This window comes from Oncorhynchus clarkii, chromosome 2 (assembly GCF_045791955.1).
Source record: "Oncorhynchus clarkii lewisi isolate Uvic-CL-2024 chromosome 2, UVic_Ocla_1.0, whole genome shotgun sequence".
Lineage (NCBI taxonomy): Eukaryota > Metazoa > Chordata > Actinopteri > Salmoniformes > Salmonidae > Oncorhynchus > Oncorhynchus clarkii.
The window spans coordinates 22,567,408-22,583,945 of record NC_092148.1 but is presented as its reverse complement, the minus strand read 5'-3'; the positions used below and the strand labels follow the sequence as shown (position 1 = coordinate 22,583,945).

The 16,538-nt window shown below is 42.3% G+C and overlaps 1 protein-coding gene across 1 annotated transcript in view; it reads right to left on the bottom strand.

The window, feature by feature from the left end:
* LOC139376911 (zinc finger protein 804B-like) overlaps window positions 1-14,276 on the bottom strand; it is a 48,907-nt gene extending 34,631 nt beyond the window's left edge. The window contains exon 1 of the mRNA XM_071119908.1: window positions 14,154-14,276. Within this exon, the coding sequence (XP_070976009.1) occupies window positions 14,154-14,276 (123 nt within the window). The remainder of the gene's footprint in view (window positions 1-14,153) is intronic.
* Window positions 14,277-16,538: the final 2,262 nt, after the last annotated feature.

The following is a 16,538-nucleotide window of genomic DNA, read 5'->3' as shown; positions in this document are numbered from 1 at the left end:
TAGGTTTAGGGCTAGGGTTAAGTTTAGGGTTAGGGTAAGAAAATGGGTTAGGGAAAATAGGATGTTGAATGGGACTGAATTGTGTGTCCCCTCAAGGTTAGCTGTGCAATACTCTCTCTCTCTGTGTGTGTGTGTGTGTGTGTGTGTGTGTGTGTGTGTGTGTGTGTGTGTGTGTGTGTGTGTGTGTGTGTGTGTGTGTGTGTGTGTGTGTGTGTGTGTGTGTGTGTGTGTGTGTGTGTGTGTGTGTGAGAGAGTGTGAATGAGAGAGTGAGAGATCAGTGCACAGAAGGAACCTGTAAAAGCATTAAGCCACATTGATTACCTGTTGTACTAGACAGTTACACACACTGCATAATCACACACAGACACGGACACCTATTCACACAGAAGCTTCCTACTTCCACAACAGTGAATGGGCACTAATAAGGTTTGAGTAACAGAGACTTTTGTCTTTGTGTATTTTTTTAATGCGCACCTGAAGCCTCTGTTTTGGATTTTCCTAAACTATTTGACAGCGTTCTCTTCTCAGTAAACTTCTAATACAGCAGATTCAGTACGCCATGGACTGACTAGAAAATCAATGTGTTACAAAGCAGAGACGTAGACAGAGAGAGAAATTGTGAGTCATAGAAAGGAAAAATAGGAAAGTAGAACTATGTTGATGCTACTTGTTCCTGGCCTCTGGGTTTGGAGACAATGGAGGACTGTGAAATGTTTAACGGGATACTTTTGGAGTTTGGCAACGAGGCCCTTTATCTACTTCCCAAGAGTCAGATGGGAAATGTATAAATGCTCAAAATACACACACACGACACACACACCGCCTCCATACTTTTCATCTTTGGAGGGTTTCCCTTCCTCTCCTCCCTCCGTTCTTCTCTATTTAATGGGTAATCCAACACCGCAGGACATGGATATACCTCACAGCCAGAGAAGACACACATACACACATTCACAACGTGGGCAATGGGCCTGCATACAAAACAACAACACAACCCAGAGGCTCTTTGCAGGGGTGTGGGAAATACAGAGCTGTGTCCAAACTCTCCATTGTTAATACGCCCCATATCGTCAGTTTATCTCTATTGTCTATCTCTGTTTTAACTTGCCTACAGTATCTCTACTGTCTATCTCTACTATTCATCTCTACTGTCCATCTATACTGTTCATCTCTACTCTTCATCTCTACTGCCTATCTCTACTGTCCATCTCTACTGTCCATCTCTACTGTCCATCTCTACTGGCCATCTTTCCTGTTCATCTCTACTGTCTGTCTCTACTGTTCATCTCTACTTTCCATCTCTACTGTCCATCTCTACTGTTCATCTTTACTGTTCATGTCTACTGTCTATCTCCACTGTTCATCTCTACTGTTCATCTCTACTGTCCATCTCTACTGTTAATCTCTACTGTCCATCTCTACTGCCTATCTCTACTGTCCATCTTTACTGTTCATCTCTACTTTCCATCTCTACTTTCCATCTCTACTTTCCATCTCTACTTTCCATCTCTACTGTTCATCTCTACTGTTCATCTCTACTGTTCATCTCTACTGTCCATCTCTACTGTCTATCTCTACTGTCCATCTCTACTTTTCATCTCTACTCTTCATCTCTACTGTTCATCTCTACTGTCTATCTCTACTGTTCACCTCTACTGTCTATCTCTACTGTCCATCTCTACTGTCTATCTCTGCTGTCCATCTCTACTGTCTATCCCTACTGTCCATCTCTACTGTCTATCTCTACTGTCCATCTCTACTGTTCATCTCTATTGTCCATCTCTACTGTCTATCTCTACTGTTCATATCTACTGTCCATCTCTACTTTTCATCTCTACTCTTCATCTCTACTGTTCATCTCTAATGTCTATCTCTACTGTTTATCTCTACTGTCCATCTCTACTGTCCATCTCTACTGCCTATCTCTACTGTTCATCTCTACTGTCTATCTCTACTGTTCATCTCTACTGTCTACCTCTACTGTCTACCTCTACTGTCCATTTCTACTGTCCATCTCTACTTTCCATCTCTATTGTCCATCTCTATTGTCTATCTCTACTGTGCATCTCTACTTTTCATCTCTACCCTTCATCTCTACTGTTCATCTCTAATGTCTATCTCTACTGTCTATCTCTACTGTTCATCTCTACTGTCTATCTCTACTGTTCATCTCTACTGTCCATCTCTACTGTCCATCTCTATTGTCCATCTCTACTGTTCATCTCTACTGTCCATTTCTATTTTTCATCTCTACTGTCCATCTATATTGTCCATCTCTACTGTTCATCTTTACTGTTCATGTCTACTGTCTATATCCACTGTTCATCTCTACTGTTCATTTCTACTGTCCAACTCTACTGTCTATCTCTACTGTTTATCTCTACTGTCCATCTCTACTTTTCATCTCTACTCTTCATCTCTACTGTCTATCTCTACTGTTCATTTCTACTGTCTATCTCTACTGTCCATCTCTACTGTCTATCTCTGCTGTCCATCTCTACTGTCTATCCCTACTGTCCATCTCTACTGTCTATCTCTACTGTCCATCTCTACTGTTCATCTCTATTGTCCATCTCTACTGTCTATCTCTATTGTCCATCTCTACTGTTCATCTCTACTGTCTATCTCTACTGTCCATCTCTATGTGTAATATCTATCGCTAATATACTGAACAAAATAAAAATGCAACATGTTTCATGAGGTGAAATTAAAGATCCCAGAAATTGTTCAGCTTATTTCTCTCAAATTTGTACACTAATGATTAGACTGATTTCCTTATATGAACTGTAACTCGGTAAAATCGTTGAAATTGTTGCATGTTGCGTTTATATTTTTGTTCAGGAAATATCTATGTCAGACCTATGGCCCCTTTCAGAGTTTTCTCTGACCTGGTCTCATACATAAACATGGAAATACAAACGGTAATTAAATCAAAACACTTTGATTTAATATACACTACACACATCCACACATGCACGTGTACACACACACACACACACACACACACACACACACACACACACACACACACACACACACACACACACACACATAGGGCTACAGTAATAAACACAAACATTTGCAGGTGTGTGTGCACACACACACCCAAAGCAAACCCAAACACGGCAGGTAGCCTAGTGGTTAGAGTGTTGGACTAGTAACTGGAAGGTTGCAAAATCAAATCCCCGAGCTGACAAGGTCGTTCTACCCCTGTTCCTAGGCCGTCATTGAAAATAAGAATTTGGTCTTAACTGACTTGCCTGGTTAAATTAAAACAGAGGATGGTCCAACCACTGATCAGTTGACCTGCTAAAAAATGTATGGGGCAGAGAAATGCATATGGAGTGAGAGATGAGAGAACAGCTAGTGGCCAGAGAAAGAAAGAAAGAAAATTGGGAAAATAAAAAGTTGAGCTGGGGAAAAGGATGGAAAGGGGGAATGTACAAAGGGAGGTGAAAGAAGAATGTGGTGTGTGAAGCTGAAAGGTATTTTCTTCTTGGAGAAAAGGGCAGGTTGACGTTTATTGTCATGAGTCTTGTCCTGGATAGGTCAACTGCAAAGTCAAACTTGGCTTTTAGGTCTTAATTGAAGGTTAAAGTTAAGCATTAGGGTTAGCAGTGTCGTTAAGGTAAGGTTTAGGTTTAAAATCTGATTTTATGACTTTGTGGCTGTGCTAGTGACTACTGTGCAAAGATGCCTCCAGAACAAGATTCATGGCGAAAAATAGAGAAGTTAGTAACAACACAACACAAAACATGTTTTCAGAGATGAACCAGGGAAAAGCTCCCATATGAGAGAAACCTTGAAGAATGTTTTAACTACTATCTATACACCAATTATGATCTTTCCATATTGATTTGTGGTTCTGAGTGCATTTTCTTAAAGGGAAATTTCACTGTTGCTCTATTTCACTATATATGTCCATTAATATGTTATTAACATATCACATGTGTAGTAAAAAAATTGAATTTCCTCATTACACACCAATACAAGTGTTTCTGCATCTCACCGGTAAAAACAGCCAGCTACATTTCCTGGTTGTAAGTAAACCACAATGTCCAGAATTCAAAGCTATTTGGAGGTGTATCCAGTTGACGTGAGAAATATCAACATTTCTGTGTTTGTAGCCAGCACTTTCAGCCAGAGCATTTCGAAACGGTACTGAAGTCTCAACTGATGGGGTTGCAATGTTGTTGAGCGTTGAAAAGTGATGATATTCCATCGATTTTCCCTTTCACTTCAAAGAGGAAGGCATCCGATCAGCCAATATCAGCACAGCAGAAAATAAGTTGAGCTGAGGTAACGTAGCTAACTTTACCTAGCTAACTAGCTAGATAGCTAGTGAACTACATGTTTATCTAAACCAAAATCTAGCTAGCTAGCATTCATAATATGCTGGCTAGACATTTCAAAACATAACAATGTAATTAGCCAGATGCTATCTGCCAATGTGATTTGTAACTTTGCAAGCTAACGTTAGCTTCGTTAGGTTATGTTAGCTAACCATTAGCTAGCTAGCTAAATAACTATCACAGGGGCTAACATGGCTGTCTGCTCTATTTAGAGTCCGATCCCATCAACATCTGCAGTGGCATCAAAATCAAGCTCAGCACCAGGGGCCGGATTTACAAAACACTACTTATGGAAAAAAAACAAGTTTCTTAAGTAAAAAAATATGAAGTTCATAAGATAATTTATTAATGCAATTCCTCAAAATGTTCTTAGGAATTCGTAGTTTTCTTAGGAACTTCGTAAATATCTTATGTGGCTTTGACATTAGTGATGTGCTCGAAACCAATAAATAAGCCTATGTGACAGGGATGATTGGATTTGGTTATTTCGTTATTTTTCACACATTATAGCCATCAGACTAGCTATATCAAAATCAAAAATGGATAACCAAGAAAAGAGATTGATGTGATGGTGGAGCAAATAGCAGCCAGGAAAAGGTTGCTTTTGGGGAGACTTGATAACTGCGGGGTCCCTGCAGAGACCGAAGAGAAAGGATGGGCGAGAGTGGCCGAGTCTGTCTCTGCTGTCGGGGGTATGGCAAGGGTCAGTGACGCCGTAAAAAAGAAGTGGTCCGACATCAAGTCGACTGCTAAGAAGAAGGGAGCTGAGAGACCATTCTCGTGGACCAGCTGAAGGAGAAGGAGTCGTCCATCATAGAGATGGTGGTAGAGGGACTGCACGACCGGTAAGTTAGTTAGCTACGTTAGCTAGCTAACGTGTAAAGACATTATAGCCAAAATAGCTAACGACGTTAAAGTTAGCTAAATTAGCCAAGTTCTTCTTTGAAAATTGACGAGATAGCGCTAGCTATTTAACACTTCTAGAATATTGTAATATATTGTTAATTAATAGCTAGCTAGATAATGCGTGTTTAATTTGTGTTCTTGCTGTATTTAAATATCCGGTAGCCAACTGTGTCTGTGGCGCAAGAAAACGTTAATGGTTACAAAAGTATCCCTTCGTCTCAAGAGAAAGGTTTAGCTGTCCTAAAGTTAAGTACATTTCCAAGAAGAAATCCTAAAGCATTATTTTCAATTTCTTCTTAACTTTTTTCTTAGGAAGAAACTTAGTGTCACGCCCTGGCCATAGAGAGGCTTTTATTCTCTATTTTGGTTAGGCCAGGGTGTGACTAGGGTGGGCATTCTAGTTTCTTTATTTCTATGTTTTCTGTTTCTATGTTTTGGCCGGGTATGGTTCTCAATCAGGGACAGCTGTCTATCGTTGTCTCTGATTGGCAATCATCCTTAGGCAGCCTGTTTTTCCACCTTAGTTGTGGGTAGTTGACTTTGTTAGTGGCCTGTATAGCCCTAGTAAGCTTCATGGTTGTTTTGTTGGCGACATATAAAATAAAGAAATATGTACGCTCACCACACTGCACCTTGGTCTGGTCATTTCCACCCTGACGACGCTCGTGACACTTAAGAACATTTCCAATAACTTTATTGAGGAATAGCAACTTTGCTTAGCTTAACTTTCTTTTTAAGTCTATAGTGAAGGACAAAATCTGTGAATCCGGCCCCAGGAATCTTCTAAAATCTATTAAATCTTTCCATGACTCCATGATGAGCAAATAAATCAACTGGAGCTAGGCACAAACATGGTCCATGTCTTGTTGACATAGTTGGTGTGTTTACAAGTTGACTACATCTTCTCTGTATTATGGAGGCATAGTTGATTGTTCATGCAAGGCTTGAAGTCTAAATTGGAAAAAAAATAGGTATTAGTAAAGAGGGGATGGTGTGGGTGACTGACTTGTGTCTGTTGGGGGTGGGTATTGTGTGAAGGTTAGTATGCATGATCTATTGACCTGAACGAGGTGGGTGGATATAGTATCTTGTTTGAGTGAACACGGTTCATTGTATGGTTACACATTGCCATAACCAGTCTTCATGTTTTACACATCTTCATGATCAGTCTTCATGCCTTTCTAAGAGACTTGCAGTAGAAACAGATCTTCTGCAAGAGGTCGAAGCAAGAAAGTGTACGAGAGGGCACATGGCTGTGGAGTGCAGAAAGGAGCAGACGGTTGTCTACAAGGAGCCAGAGTCACAGCTCCACAAAACTATTCTGCCAACATCACCATAGCAAGAAAGCCTGCTAAACCAGCTGCCAATACCCTACACAAGAAGAGGTTCACCAGCTGAAGAACATTCAGGAAACTGCCTGGAACATTCAACCAACACAACATTCATATTTAGTTTGACTGATTTTGTAATATAATATGTAAACGCCTAGTATGCTCACAACTGCATTGTGGTATAGATATTGCTAGCAGTTGTACAGTGCCTTCGGAAATATTCAGACCCCTTGACTTTTTCCACATTTTGTTTATGTTACAGCCTTATTCTAAAATGGATTAAAGAAAACATTCTCCTCAGCAATCTACACACAAAACCCCATAATGACAAAGTGAAAACAGGTTTTTAGAGATTTTAGAAAATGTATTAAAAATAAAAAACAGAAATACCTTATTTACATAAGTATTCAGACACTTTTCTATGAGACTCAAAATTGAGCTCAGGTGCATCCTGTTTCCATTGATCGTCCTTGAGATGTTTCTACAACTTAATTGGAGTCCACCTGTGGTAAATTCAATTGATTGGACATGATTTGGAAAGGCACACACCAGTCTATATAAGGTCCCACAATTGACAGTGCATGTCAGAGCAAAAAACAAGCCATGAGGTCGAAAGAATAGTCTGTAGAACTCCGAGACAGGATTGTGTTGAGGCACAGATCTGGGGAAGGGTACCAAACATTTCTGCAGCATTGAAGGTCTCCAAGAACACAGTGACTTCCATCATTCTTACATTTTTTTTTTTTTTTAAATACCGCTATAGTGAATAATTGTCTGAAACACCCTCATCACTCATAATTATGTAGGGAGACTGAAAAAACACCCCAGCGGTGACATTTCCCTTTAAGATCTCTCCCTCCCTCTACACATATCTCTCTCTCGCTCTTTCTTTCTAGGTGATTAGCTAGAATGGGGCTCCAGATGGTTAGTAATTATCAAATTCTCCAATCACTTGGGTGTGTATGTTAATAATTATCAAACGTGCAGATCAGTAATGACCATAAAGGCAAACAGCTGCCTCTAATCCGCAGGGAGAGAGGTGGGCAACCTGAGAGAGAGTTAGTGTGTGTGTGTTCAGGACTTCATTAATACAACTCCATATAGGCACTCAATCACCAGAGTAGCCTAAATGTGCGTCTGGATCAGACTGTCCTTTAGTCTGAGTTTAGCTTTCAGTGCCCAGACTGTATTTTTCTCCCTGTGTGTGTGTGTGTGTGTGTGTGTGTGTGTGTGTGTGTGTGTGTGTGTGTGTGTGTGTGTGTGTGTGTGTGTGTGTGTGTGTGTGTGTGTGTGTGCCTGCCTGCTTGTCTGTGTGGTCCTGTTGCATGAGCACAGTGTTGATATTACACTTGCATTTATCAACCAAAGGCGATGCAATTAACCGTAATGAATTCATTAGTCTGCCCAAATCAAATATTAACAATGACTGAACTGAATGTCAAACTCTGTAAAATGTAATTATCTGTAATTATCTGAGTCAGAGAATCACACATTCATACCTCTTTCTCTCTCTCTCTCACACACACACACGCACACACACACACACACACACACGCACGCACACACACACGCACGCACGCACGCACGCGCGCGCGCGCACGCACGCACGCACACACACACACACACACACACACACACACACACATTTTGCTGCCCCTACCCATTTCTGTCTATCTTTGCAGTAGTATGATTGACAGCTGAAGTGGGAAGTGTGTAGAGCTCTGTTTATTCCGCACACTTGGATCAGAGGTGTGTGTATTTGTGCGCTCTTGTCTGTATGTGTTTCAAATCAAATCAAATTTCATTAGTTACATGCGCTGAAAACAACAGGTTTCATTACGGTTTTAATTGCATCGCCTTTGGTAGGCCTTACAGTGAAATGCTTACTTACGAGCCCCTAACCAACAATGCAGCTAAAAAAATATACATATAAATACTAATAAGAATAAGAAATAAAAGTAACAAGTACTTAAAGAGCAGCAGTAAAATAACAATATCGAGACTATATACAAGGTGGTACCGGTACAGAGTCAATGTGTGTGGACACCGGTTAGTTGAGGTAATATGTACATGTAGGTAGAGTTATTAAAGTGACTATGCATAGATAATAAACAGAGAGGAGCAGAGGTGTAAAATAGGTGGGGGCAATGCAAATAGTCTGGGTAGCCATTTAATTAGATGTTCAGGAGTCTTATGGCTTGGGGGTAGAAGCTGTTTAGAAGCCTCTTGGACCTAGACTTGGTGCTCCGGTACCGCTTGCCATGCGGTAGCAGAGGTAACAGTCTATGACTAGGGTGGCTGTAGTCTTTGAAAATTTTTATGGCCTTCCTCTGACACCACCTGGTGTCAGAGTATCTGTGGACCCATGCCAGATCTTTTCACTCTCTTGAGGGAGAATAGGTTTTGTCACGACTGTCTTGGTGTGCTTGGACCATGTTAGTTTGTTGGTGTTGTGGACACCAAGGAACTTGAAGCTCTCAACCTGCTCCACTACAGCCCCGTTGATGAGAATGGGGGCGTGTTCGGTCCTATTTTTAATGTACTCCACAATCATCTCCTTTGTCTTGATCACGTTGAGGTAGAGATTGTTGTCCTGGCACCACACGGCCAGGTCGCTGACCTCCTCCCTATAGGCTGTCTCGTCATTGTCAGTGATCAGGCCTACACCTGTTGGCCTACCACTGTTGTGTAATGAGGGTGTTGAAGTCGTGCCTGGCCATGCAGTCATGAGTGAACAGGAGTACAGGAGGGGACTGAGCATGCACCCCTGAGGGGCTCCGGTGTTGAGGATCAGGGCCTGTTCCCGGAAAACCAGTATGTCATTCACGTTGGGCTCGTTGGACTCGTTAAAGGAAAAAAAGGATTCAGCCAGTCCTTGGTGAGTAATCGCAGTTCTGATGTCCAGAAGTTATTTTCGGTCATAAGAGACGGTAACAGCAGCATTAAGTTAAAAAATACGTTAAAACAACGCAAGGACACAATAAAAAAAACATCGTTGGATAGGAACTGGTAAACTGTTAAAACTGTTTGTGTGTGTGTCTGTGTATGTGTGCGATTTCTAGTTACAGTATCTATTCCAAATCAAATCAAATCAAATCAAATTGTATTTGTCACATACACATGGTTAGCAGATGTTAATGCGAGTGTAGCGAAATGCTTGTGCTTCTAGTTCCGACAATGCAGTAATAACCAACAAGTAATCTAACTAACAATTCCAAAACTACTGTCTTGTACACAGTGTAAGGGGATAAAGAATATGTACATAAGGATATATGAGTGAGTGATGGTACAGAGCAGCATAGGCAAGATACAGTAGATGGTATCGAGTACAGTATATACATATGAGATGAGTATGTAAACAAAGTGGCATAGTTAAAGTGGCTAGTGATACATGTATTACATAAGGATACAGTCGATGATATAGAGTACAGTATATACGTATGCATATGAGATGAATAATGTAGGGTAAGTAACATTATATAAGGTAGCATTGTTTAAAGTGGCTAGTGATATATTTACATCATTTCCCATCAATTCCCATTATTAAAGTGGCTGGAGTTGAGTCAGTGTCAGTGTGTTGGCAGCAGCTGGTCTGCTTTGATGTACAGGTATATTTCACTTCTACGTTAGACATCAGATGAAACACCAGTAAAGATATAGCACAGTATAACACACACACACATATTTTCTGCATGCCAGTAATAGGCTGAAACAGCAGAACTGTGACTGTGTCTGAAAGTTTAGCAGCGGCAGTTTGGTATTCAGCACAATACGTGCCAGGAGGTGCCAGTCTGAAATGCTTTCGGTGGGACCTAATGGTGTGTGGGTGCATTTGTGTGTGTATGTGTGTGTGTGTGTTTGAGTGAGAGACCCTGCTCCACCACATCAGTGTTAGACTGGTTCAGTGCTGACCACCACAAGGTGTTCTACTGATCACCACTAATGTCCTCCTACAGCAGTGTTCGGACCCCTGGTGACTAACTGGCAATAAGCAAGTCAATATTGGACACTTGCCATATAAGTGACGGCAGCCGATATGGCGGTGCTGCTATAGTAATCCAATAGTCCCCCGGTTCCAATAGGCTCATTCATCCTCCATCCTCTCCCCTGTAACTGTTCCCCAGTTCTTAGATATATTACTGAAAACTCACCTGGTAAAATATACAGTCTAAAGGCTGAAATGCAGTCTAAATAACCACAACAGGCAACTTTAAGGCAATGAAGAAAATGGGTACTGCATTGTGCTGAGAGAGAGAGAGAGAGAGAGAGAGAGAGAGAGAGAGAGAGAGAGAGAGAGAGCGAGAGAGAAAGAGAGAGAGAGAGAGAGAGACAGAGAGAGAGAGAGGGAGTCAGAGAGAGAGAGACAGAGAGAGAGAAAAGAGCTGCAGGGGTAAGGAGTCCCTTGCCTTGAGAGGTATAGAGAATTCCTCTCTCCCCTCTCTAATTCCTCCTCTTCTTTCTCCTACTCTCTTTACTTCCTTTCTCCTCACTCCCCCTCTTCCCCCGCTGCTCTTAAACCCCCAGGCCTCAGATAACTATAGGAAAGTAAGCTTTGTAGTGATAATGAAGGTTGGAACAATGACACACCAGTGATGATGCTACAGGAGCTCTGAACTAATGATGATAATAATGTATACATGGAAACACAACTTGGATACGGCCTCAGGACTCCACTTCACAAGTTGGTTCAACTGTTAAAGACTTTGTTAAAGACTTGTTCAAGAACGACAAGACTCCACGCACTGCATAGTTTGTTAACTAACCTTTACATCACACACACATATACACACACACATTATTAAAATAATTTAAATAACCAACTCATCATCAAGCTTGGATGATTTGAATCAGCTGTATAGTGCTAGGACAGGACCCAAAACATGCAGGATCGACTTTGGGAGACCCTGCTGTAGAAGACAGTGGTTCTGTTCTCTCATGACACCCTCTTATCAGACCGAACACGACAGCCTGGTAATAGGAACAGTAAACACACACTCACACGGCAGCTGCTCCTCTCTTCCGTCAGCTCTGCCAGTTCGTCTCATCTCACATTAAGAACTCATAAATAATGTGTGAATTACTTGAGATCCTTAGAGCATGCCCAAATATCCCCCAGGCTAATGCAGAGACCAAGGCTACACTGGCATTAAGGAAAGGTTAGGAGGATACTCTGAATGGTTAGGGATAGAACGTTATTTAAATTGAGGATACCTGGAGGTAATCAGACCTCTTTGAAATGAAAATGGATGACCCTCTCCCTTAGGAAATATTCTTACCTGGCCCTGCCAGGGCGTTTGAATAAAATACATGAAGGTTTATCATTCTAAAGTAGCCTACACCTGTCAATCAACTGATCAATTGTTTAAAGCTGTAAATGACTATTGTAGCTCGATATGGCTGATTTTGTAATGGAATATCTACATAGGCGTACAGAGGCCCATTATCAGCAACCATCACTCCTGTGTTCTAATGGCACGTTGTGTTAGCTAATCCAAGTTTATAATTTTAAAAGGAAATTTGTTCATTAGAAAACCCTTTTTCAATTATGTTAGCACAGCTGAAAACTGTTGTGCTGATTAAAGAAGCAATACAACTGGCCTTCTTTAGACCAGTTGAGCATCTGGAGCATCAGCATTTGTGGGTTCGATTACTGGCTCAAAATGGCCAGAAACAAATAATTTTCTTCTGAAACTCGTCAGTCTATTCTTGTTCTGAGAAATGAAGGCAATTCCATGCGAGAAATTGCCAAGAAACTGAAGATCTTGTACAACGCTGTGTACTACTCCCTTCACAGAACAGCGCAAACTGGCTCTAACCAGAATAGAATGAGGAGTGGTATCCCCAGTGCACAACTGAGCAACAGGACAAGTACATTAGAGTGTCTATTTTGAGAAACAGATGCCTCACAAGTCCTCAACAAGCAGCTACGTTAAATAGTACCCGCAAAACACCAGTTTCAACGTCAACGGTGAAGAGGCGACTCCGGGATGCTGGCCTTCTAGGCAGAGTTGCAAAGAAGATCCGGATCTCAGACTGGCCAATAAAAAGAAAAGATTAAGATGGGCAAAAGAACACAGACACTGGATAGAGGAACTCTGCCTAGAAGGCCAGCATCCCAGAGTCGCCTCTTCACTGTTGACAAGAATGGAGATATTTACAGGGAGTACCATACAGCCTTGGCCGGATTATCCAACCATTTGGATCAGTTATGGGTCTTTTCTCACAGAGTACAAGATCAGGAAAGGTACATTAGCAGGTTACTCATATTGTGTATATTGATCACACCATCGCACGCACTTTCTCTCATTCCCCAGCCAGGGGCACATTCATTACAGAAACTGTTTGCCATTTATAACCAGACAGAAGCAAACAGAACAAAACAAAAGTTTCTATTGAACAAATTCAGGTAGGTTCCTTCTCGTTTCGTTAACTTCCGTTCAAGAAATATTTAGAATAATGAATGCAGAATAACGAATGCACCCCAGTTCTTTTTGCTTCTGTATTTTACATTCAGCAAGCTGTAGTAATCAATAAAATGCTTGAAAGAAGTGTACAACAATGTATTGTAGGTCTAGTCTAGCTTTTCCTGGGACTCCAAGAGCTAAAGACTCATTTTTTATGAATAATAATGCAAGCCTATAGGCTTACCCAAGGAATTTACACAGTGAAATATTTTTTTACTAATCAGATTTATATGAATTAACAGGCAGCCTAGGATAAACATATCGCTCAAATAGAAAAGGAGAACGACTCGTAAGCATCCAGATAGTTCAGCCGTCCATGGACGGATATCCTCTCTATTTTGTAGCATCTCCCCCGACACCAGATTTCATCTATTGACTTTTTTTCCGCACTGAGCAACCATCTCCTATCAACTCCAAAATTCCATTGGACTTTTCCAGGCTCTCTTCCACAGACAGAGACGGCAAGAAACCTATACATTAGTGTAAAGATCCCTTCTCACAAGCTGTGTCCCTTGCTTAATTGTGCGGCGCCATGCTTGTTTTTTGTTGCTTTGAAAACAACTGGGAAATTTACCAGTTGTTTTGAACACATCAATTCTGTTGCGCGCTAGTTCCCTAAGTCCTCACTAGACTCGCTATTTTATTCGCCAGATACTCTACACGCCCACGTTCTGGATACGCCAAACAGAATGAGGGACTGATCAAACAGCCAATGGAAAGGCAAACGCTAAATGCCCACACAGGTGGGCTAAGCGAGAAGAATGAGGGAGAGAGAGCAGGGTTGTACACTAAAGTTACACATAGTCCTACATACATTCCAAAATTCTGACAAATGATTACATTTAATGGTTTACAAATGACATGACCCTCCCCTGGATAAAAATAAATAAATACTAAACACATTTCAGATGACTGAAATTGAAAAAGTATGACCCTCCCCCATTTTCCACCAGGTAACAAATGCCTAAATTTCGATTGATCCCGTAGAAGGATAATCTGCCAGCACCACCATGTGCAGAGAAATACGGTTCCACCTGAGCACCAAAGTCTCTTAGCAGGCTTGGCATTTTACACATAAACACACACGCAGGTACATTACCGGTGATTGGCTGGAGGCCGTGCGACAGAGCGGTCCCCTGAAGACACCCTTTACACGCCGGAAGTGGCCGTTGCTCAGGTGTGTGGAGCTGATGACCAGGTAATAGCACGTGCTGCACGACATCCGACCTCGTGGGACCGCAATCCCCCATGCGCAGGGGTCTTGAGTGTGTGCGGACGTTGGTCGGTCCGGTTCACCGGACTCTTCACCAGGTGAGCAGAGAGCCAAGTGTCCCTCCTCTCAGTCCGAGTCGGTACTAGGTCGAGGGGAGGATATTCAGCTACTCCTCAGGGAAAATGGAACTTCAATAAAAAGTGTTTCTTCTTTATTGTTAAATTAATTCTTCAGGCTGCTTACAGAAGGAAGCATGAGTAATGCACTGAGGGTCGGTTAAATAGTCAGGGCGGTAGGATATGTAGCCTGTTGATGCCCGTGGTTGCCATGCCAATGTTCTAGTAAAATGAGAATTCTAGCTCCTGGTACAGAATAGTTCATATTTCTATCTCTCTTTCCTTCTTCCCTTTCCCCTCTCTCGACTATCCCTCTCTCCTTTCAGTTCTGGGGAGAGGTGAGGGTGTTCAGTGTGGCGGTATCTGTTGGCACTAAAAAAGGCTCGAGCAGATTTACCGATCAGAGTTAGATGCTGTTGACAGCTGCCTTGCGCCCTTGGAGTCTCTCTTGAAAAAATCCCCCCGTCATTTTCCTGATAGATTGATAGATTCCAGACGGTTTAGTTCGTGGATGTATAACTGTAAATCCAGTCCCCGAGTTGATGGTTCTCTTTAGTGCTTGCAGACACAGACAGACACAGGCGCAGCAGAAGCTGTGTCCGTTCTCTGAAGAAAGAGCCCGTGAGTTTTTGGTGTTTTGCTTTTGCAGCACCTAGTGTTCAACAAAGCTACAGAGTCCGTTCCCCAGATAATCTGGCTCGTCTCTTTCGCTGGTGGAGCTGTCACTGTGACACGCGCGCTCCAGTCACCCGGGTTCCGGCGCAGAGAAAGAGAGGAGGAGGGGGTATTGCTCGTGCCTCCGTTCAGTCTGAATAATCAGAGATGAAGAGGCGCCTTTTCACTCTCTCTTTCTTCCGCACACTGTGAGAGGGAACGAGGTCGATGAGGAGAGAGAGTCCCGTCTGCGTAATCAGCGCTGCACTACAGCTAAAGACCGGTTCTGTTGTGTCTGATAATCAGTCAGGTGTGTGTGTGTGTGTGTGTGTGTGTGTGTGTGTGTGTGTGTGTGTGTGTGTGTGTGTGTGTGTGTGTGTGTGTGTGTGTGTGTGTGTGTGTGTGTGTGTGTGTGTGTGGCACACTCATGTCTGTTGGGGGACGCTGAACCAATGAGTCTTGTCTCCCATGAACTTTCTATCTGCCCTACCTCTTTCCTTCTCTTTTCCCTCCCTCATCATTGCATAGCAACCATCATATTAAAAGCGCCAACTCAATAAAGACCCTCAGTGGCTCTTTTCACAGAGCTGATAGGCTACTAGTCAAGCATTGGTAGTAAACTCGTATCAGTTTTAGGATCCATGACCATTGTGGAAACTCGATGCATGAGGAAATGGGACAACAAATGACAGCGATGGCAACGTGTCCACATGTAGGGCACATTTGGGTGATAAATATGTCTAGCAATCAGTATTCAGTAATGAGGGAATGGTGCTGGCAGATTTACTGAGTGAGTTTCATTGTCGTTACATACCAGACACTGGCTGCAGAAAAACTGTACCCGGCGCTATAACCCATGTAGTTTAAGCACTGGCGCTATCCACAGCGGAACAGCGAAACACGCACGCACATACGCGCGAGTGCGCACACACACACACACACACACACACACACACACACACACACACACACACACACACCTGAGAGCAATAGAACTGACTGTCCAGGAGAGTAGTGCTGAAATGGCAACTTCTTTGCTTGCATGCCCACAGTGGTGTAAAGGCAGTGCATCTCAATAATCTAAATTCCTCTACTGTCTCCTCTCCTTCAACTGCTCTGACCTGTCAGTGGTCTCAGTAGACATACACACAGTATCACAGTGTTTTTAGATGAAGAACAGGAAATAAGAAGAGAGAAAGCCACTTAACACTATGACAATTGCCTAATTTCTGCAGGCCTACACTTCGGTGCTGACGGTGACATATCTCTGCTTTGGATAAGTCGGTGTGTGTGTGTGTGTGTGTGTGTGTGTGTGTGTGTGTGTGTGTGTGTGTGTGTGTGTGTGTGTGTGTGTGTGTGTGTGTGTGTGTGTGTGTGTGTGTGTGTGTGTGTGTGAGAAAGAGAGAGAGAGAGAGAGAGCTGGACCTTACTCTAACAACTCAAATGCTTAAAAAAAGACTGAGAATAAAAGCTGTTCAAAGGTTATTTGTTTAAAACTGCA